Source organism: Rhagoletis pomonella, unplaced genomic scaffold (genome assembly GCF_013731165.1).
Source record: "Rhagoletis pomonella isolate Grant_MI unplaced genomic scaffold, Rhpom_1.0 Rhpom_scaffold_00007, whole genome shotgun sequence".
Taxonomy (NCBI): Eukaryota; Metazoa; Arthropoda; class Insecta; order Diptera; family Tephritidae; genus Rhagoletis; species Rhagoletis pomonella.
In genome coordinates, this window is record NW_023458561.1 from 11,653,090 (window position 1) to 11,660,145 (window position 7,056).

Genomic DNA, 7,056 nt, shown 5'->3' on the forward strand with positions numbered 1-7,056 from the left:
TTGAACTTTTGAATAATTTTAAACCGTCGACTCCAACGTCAATTAAAACTTCTTCCTTATTTTCTAAACTAGAGATACTAGATGATTTAAAATAGTTCTCAATTCCTAGGTATATAAAATCTCCATCTGGAATCCTGCCAACATTAATTTTCTCTCCGCTTGTATCTAACAAACTTTTGGCAGACATTAGCAAATTCGGTACCCCAATTTTGCGTAAAGTTCGCAACAAATCGTCTAAAGAATTATGTGTTCGTAATAGCCCACAACCTAATCTCTTCAGTACTTTGTACACTTTCTTGCGGGAGCACAGTAATTGATTAAGATTCAGATGAATCTTCAGTATTCTCATCGAATTGTAGGTCAGATGAGTTTGTTGTACTTTCAGTAGATTCTGTACTAAGAAACGAGGGTCCTGGCTGTTCATTTGGATGTACAACACCACTACTTTCTAGGTTCACATTTTCTGCACTTTTCATTTGCCTTAGAGCTCGCAATTTTCTTACATTGGATTCGTAAATCCGTTTTTCTTTGGTCATTGCATTATTATATGCTCTTTTCTTCATTTTAAATTAAATATTTTATAAAACTAATCTTTAATTTTCACAGCACTTTGAATTTCGAGCGGCTTTTCGTTTCGCGACTTTCTTTTCTCCGTTGATGTGCACATTTGAACTTCTTCAGTACCAAGTACATTTTAATCCGGTTTTATTTTTTACGTTTGCATACATTGAAATTATCATACCGCAATTAATACATTAATTTTTACTTACCTTAATTTTTTGCTATGAATGGGGTCCAATAAATGGTAAAATTATAGTTTAAACTAATTAAGTTCAAAATTATATCCAAGTACTTCAGTACTCGAATATTATTTGGCAGGTACAACTACTTTTGTTTAGCACAAAATGCAGCCCTGTTAAATCTTGTGGTTACTATGGCAACCAACTACCGTTACTTCTATCAGCATTGCCAGTCACTTGATCGATCAAATGACAGTCATTCGCTACAGGGCCAAACTGACATATAAAATTTTGCATATGTGTTAGTTTTCGTTGTGAATGTGTTGGAGTTTCTGTCAATCGCGTCTTGTAGGGTTGTAGGTAGCCAGTGACAGAAATCTCTATCAGTCTTGCCACTCAAATGATTTGTCAAATGATAGTCACTGTTCTTGCAGGGGAAAGTTGTTTCCCTGCAAGAACAGTGACCATCATTTGACAAATCATTTGACTGGCAAGGCTGATAGATATTTCTGTCACTGGCTACCTACAAGTTTCTATCACATTCTAAAGGGCAGTGTGAAAAATCTGATGTAAACATTTGTGTACATATGATCTTCCGTCTTCCTCCAACTTATGGCCTTATATATTGGTCTCTTTTTAACCAACGCAAAATTTGCAAATGTGTTAGTAAGATAAATGAGAATGTGTAAGTTTCCATCACACAATTCTTGTAGGGTTGTTTCCCTGCAAGAACACCCTGCAAGAACAGTGAATATCATTTGACATATCATTTGAGTAGCAACCCTGCAAGAACAGTGACTATCATTTGACAAATCATTTGATGGGCAAGACTGATGGAGATTTCTGTCACTGGCTACCTACAAGTTTCTATCAAATTCTAAAGGGCAGTGTGAAAAATCTGATGGAAACTTTCGTGTACGTGTGATGCTTCATCTCCTTCTAGCATATACGTTTTGGCATATTGCTAGACTGCTCACTCCCATTGAGTTCGGCATTCAGATTTGAATCATCAGTGATGTAAATCTTCGACAATTATGAGTGATCAACCTTGATAGAAATATAAGTCAGCAATGTGCAGTCAAATTTGATGTAATAACCGATCATTCATGACACATCAAGTCTGACAGGTTTGCCTATCATTCCTGATTATTCACAGCTGATGTAAAAATTCGTCAAGTCTGATCTCTCACGCATGATTAGAAAGCTATCATTAATGACACATTTAAGACATATTTTTTTTTCTTTTATTTTCATAAAATCTTAAGACCTAATTATTAATCATTAAAATATTAGATGATAAATAATTAATGTCTTACGAACGAAAAATTCAAAAAATCAGAAATGTTTTTCATAAAACACATACACTGGCGACAGAAATAATAGAAACGACTTATTTCAGTGCATTTCTTTTGCGTATTAATGGCCCCAATATGTATGGCGATTGGTGTCCAGTTGCTGGTTTAGTAGCCATGGCTACCAGTATCCTACTTGGTATTATGTATAGCGACTAATCTCAGTATACAGAAAAGCGCTGACAACATCCGAATTTAGTTTGTTGACATGTACATTTCGAAGTAATTGTCAACTTTGTTCCTGTGTTTTAACAATTTATGTAAACAAATTACAAAACCGTCATAAGGGTGAAACAGAAAATTGCGCCACTAGATTCTATTATAAAAGTCTAGCTAGTTGTATGACAAACGCCATACAAATCCACATTTCAAACTTTGTACATTAAGCATTAAATAAACACAAAGGAAATGTAGCCAAAAATTTGTTAAAGTAAGGCGTTTCTATTAGTTCTGCCACCAGCGTATACATGTACATACATAAAACAGATATTGAACAGAGTGGGATTTTTTGTTAAATACCTTTCCACAAAATCTTATAAACTAATTACTGAACATTAAAAAGTTAGTAGCAAACTGATGCATGTCTTACGAACTAAAAATTCAGAAAACCATAAAAACATACATACAGCTGCGTTCGAAATTATGGTACCAAAATTCAGAAAAAAGGTATTGGTAAGGTAAACATTGAACATTAAATACACATTGAACATTAAATAAACATCGAACATTAAATAAACATTGAATATTAAATAAGCATTAAACATTAAAAAACAAAGGTAATTTAGCGAAAAATTAGTCAAAATAAGGCGTTCATATTATTTCTGACACTAGCGTTCATATGTACGTACTTAAATCTAATATTAAATAATCTTAAAATTATAGATTTCCAGATGATGTGTTTTTTGATTTTTTTGTTAAAAAATTTGTTTGGCGTAAGCGGTGATGGCTCAGCTCAACTGCCTTTTTGATATCCTTTTCCAACTCAACTGCACCTTTCTTGTTATATGCATCTATGTGGTATGAAATAGATTATCAAAAAACATTTTATTGTTAAAAGATATGTTTGTATGCATACGGTAGTTGCCACATAATTAGGGATACTATTTCTTTTAAGTTTAGACCATTTATTTTTTACTTTATTTGTTTTTAACTTTTTTACAAAGATATATTTTATACCAAAACGAAATCCCTGCAACTCAAAGTTTCATTAAAAATCGCAAAATTTCCAAAAATGGTAATCAAAATTTATAACTTTTAAATCACGTTCTCTAGAAACAAATTCGGGTATGCAGATTTACAGCGCATTCAACGTCAGCATAATATTGTGCAAGTTTTAAGCGGCTAAAACCTTGCGTTGTTTTTTGATAATTTTTTACAAAGTGTGTTAGAAATGTTTTTATATAGGTGCATAAATACAAATAACTAAAAAAAAAAATAAATGGTCAGAACGTAATTACCTCGTAGGATTGTGTCAACCAGTATGAGTTTGTTCAGGGGTTTTCTCTCCCATCTTCCGTCCCAGTTGAATTGCAGCAATGTTTCGTCCGTAAATAAGTGTTTAATGACGCTGCCTACGTCCTCAGACACACCTTTTAATTTTATGATATATGTGGCCTTTTGAAAATATATGTACAGCAATTAGAATGTAAAATAAGCATTCCATCATATAATTCTTTACCATGGCTTGTGCATACTCTGGATCTCGTAACTTGGTTTCCATTAAATCCACAGCGCAATCGGACTGCAGTGGCAGAGAACTGGCGATGTCATCTAAATTTTTGTCAGAAATTTCTCCAGTCATTCGACAAACCGACCTCTCAATCTTCTTTGCTACCACCTTGCATTCTCGTAACATCATATTTTGCGCTTCCATTTCACTTTTATTAACGGCCTGAACAAAATATATTTATTTATTTTTTTTAAATACATACACATCGATGGTCCTAAAGCGAATTCAGACTCGAGCCACTTAACAGTAGTAACAGTTTTTATTTTTTGAATTGTGTCGTTATTGTAGAGGACCATCGATATATAAATTTTTATAATACTGATTTAAAATACGACATACGTTTTGCTGAACCTGTTCCAATACCTCGGAGATTTGGATTTGGTTTTGAACAATGGTGGTTTGCTAATGTAAAAGGACAATGAAAATTATACATGTACTCTTTTTTTAACCGACTTCTTGCTTTGCTTAAAAATGTTTTGACTACTGCACATGTTGGAAAGTAAATATCTTACATTATGGTTAATTATATTTATGCCTTCTATCAATTCATTTTGGGTTTTTAGGACCACTTTCAAGGTTTCCATAATTTCTGAAACAAGATTTTATATAAATTTAGTAAAAAATTGTATTCAGTTAAAAATTTTTGTAATAAATTACCCTCATTTGAGATATTTGCACTGGTACTCGTACTCTGTTTATTTTCGGTTGCATTATTGAAATCGTTTTTTGTGAAAAAACGCTTTCTTTTTAGAGGTGGTTGGTTAGCTGAAACCGACAAAAGAAAAGAAGAAGAGTTGTTGAATATTAATGATTAAATAATAGCTATACTTACCCTCATTTGAGATATTTGCACTGGTACTCGTACTCTGTTTATTTTCGGTTGCATTATTGACATCATTTTTTGTGAAAAAGCGCTTTCTTTTTAGAGGTGGTTGGTTAGCTGAAACCGACAAAAGAAGGGAAGAAAGAAGAGTTGTTGAATATTAATGATTAAATACTAGTTATACTTACGATTACATTCCTGAGCGGCTGGGATATGCGACTCATCGGAGCTATTGCTAGCGTTGAAGTTAAGGCTCATTTCGCAAATTGTATTAAAATTTAAATGATTTAAATTATTATTTTGTAAATTATGTAATTTTTTATGGCAAAATTAAATTTGTAGTTTAATTATGAAAATCATGAAACATGTGGTGTAACAGCGGAATGAGCAAATGTTTATTTTCATACGGTATACAAAAATATTTATGATTTAGATCCTCCCTCGAAATCTCAATTTGCACAGTGCTTAGCTGACTTGCAACAACAATTCCCAAACCCGGGAAAGACTGAAGTGGCTCTTCGAAAAAGTTTTCTAATTTTTCAAAGGCATTGCATAGCAGTTTTTCCGAGTTCGCTGTCTTTATAATACCTATCACCTTGAGAGGACCCGATGTTTGACTAAAACCGTAACAATCTCTCTCTTTGTTGTGGTTTAAATTAAAAGATCCTAACTTTGAATCCGTATTTTCAGAAATATATTCCTGCCTTTCTTTAAGTCTCAACGATATTTGTTGCAAGATCTTATTTGGTTTATTAATCATCTTTTTTAAATATTGCATAAAATTTTCAAATTTATATGCTGAAAATGAGTCCAAAGGACCAAATTGCTTCACACAATCCGATAGGTGGAGTAATCCATGAACATTAAAGCTTATAAACTCATCACCATATATTTCACCAAAGTAAGTAACGAAGAGTTCCAATATTTTTTGGGCAACGTCAGCTTCTGCCTCGAATGTCCTTTCACAAGAAAGAAGTCTAATGGCACTATGTAGCAGCAAAAAATTGTAGTATAAATCGGGGTTGATGGTATCTTTCAGGACAAAAACTCCAGTATAAAGCAAAAATTGCCTAAATTCCGTTGACTTCCAATTGTTCATCTCATCTAAGCTTCTAGCTATGCGACTAAACTCTGAGGGAACAAAACTTGCTATAAAGTTCAACTTCTCATTAATGGAGGTTACATTCCCTCTTTTAAGAATAAATTTTAATAACTTTTTTGTAACTCCTAGGTCTACTAAGTGCATGCAATCAATCGGAAATTGGGATACCATTCTAAAATCAGTTAATTCCAAAATACTTTTTTTCTCTTTAAATTCTGTTACATGATGAGAAGGATTTGATCTGGATTCAAAGGATGAATCGGTCCTAAGATTGCCAACCTGCTTTGAAAAACAAACCCTATTTTTTTTATATGCACCTTCCTGACAGCATTTGGGACATCCATTCTTTCCGTTGTGTCCAATAACGCCAGTTACAAATGCCCTAGCTGGAGAGTCACACGTAAACAAGCGTACGTTAAATTTTAAGCGGTTTGGATTAAGGCCTACTTGAACTCCATTAATTCTTAATAACTTAACTTCATTGCAGAAGTCAGCCATGAAGCTATCAATATTTCCCGGCTTTTTGAAACCAGAAAAGCAAGCAATCATAAACGGTCTGACATGAGGGGCACCTACAATAGCTCCAAGGATAGGCCAAAGAACGCGGTTAGAACTTTTGAATAATTTTAAACCGTCGACTCCAACGTCAATTAAAACTTCTTCTTTATTTTGTAAACTAGAGATACTAGATGATTTAAAATAGTTCTCAATTCCTAGGTATATAAAATCTCCATCTGGAATCCTGCCAACATTAATTTTCTCTCTGCTTGTATTTAACAGACTTTTGGCAGACATTGGCAAATTCGGTACCCCAATTTTGCGTAAAGTTCGCAACAAATCGTCTAAAGAATTATGCGAGATATTGTTTCTAATAGCCCACAACCTAATCTCTTCACTACTTTCTACACTTTCTTGCGGGAGCACAGTAATGGATTCAGATTCAGATGAATCTTCAGTATTCTCATCGAATTGTAGTTCAGATGAATTTGTTGTACTTTCAGTACATTCTGTACTAAGAAAAGAGGGGCCTGGCTGTTCATTTGGATGCACAACACCACTACTTTCTACATTCACATTTTCTGCACTTTTCATTTGCCTTAGAGCTCGCAATTTTTTTACATTGGATTCGTAAATCCGTTTTTCTTTGGTCATTGCATTACTAAATGCTCTTTTCTTCATTTTATATTAAATATTTTATTAAACTTATCTTTAATTTTCACAGCACTTTGAATTTCGAGCGGCTTTTCGTTTCGCGACTTTCTTTTCTCCGTTGATGTGCACATTTGAACTTCTTCAGTACCAAGTACATT

General features: G+C 33.4%; 1 protein-coding gene across 1 annotated transcript; it reads right to left on the bottom strand.

The window, feature by feature from the left end:
• Window positions 1-2,809: 2,809 nt before the first annotated feature.
• Window positions 2,810-4,608, bottom strand: LOC118742326. Its single transcript, XM_036474316.1, has 6 exons — window positions 4,479-4,608; window positions 4,334-4,410; window positions 4,161-4,223; window positions 3,771-3,983; window positions 3,550-3,706; window positions 2,810-3,102 (listed from the first exon to the last, which is right to left on the bottom strand). The coding sequence occupies exons 2-6, from the start codon at window positions 4,403-4,405 to the stop codon at window positions 2,969-2,971; spliced, it is 639 nt and encodes a 212-aa protein (XP_036330209.1). The 5' UTR covers window positions 4,406-4,410; window positions 4,479-4,608; the 3' UTR covers window positions 2,810-2,968.
• Between the last annotated feature and the right edge of the window lie 2,448 nt (window positions 4,609-7,056).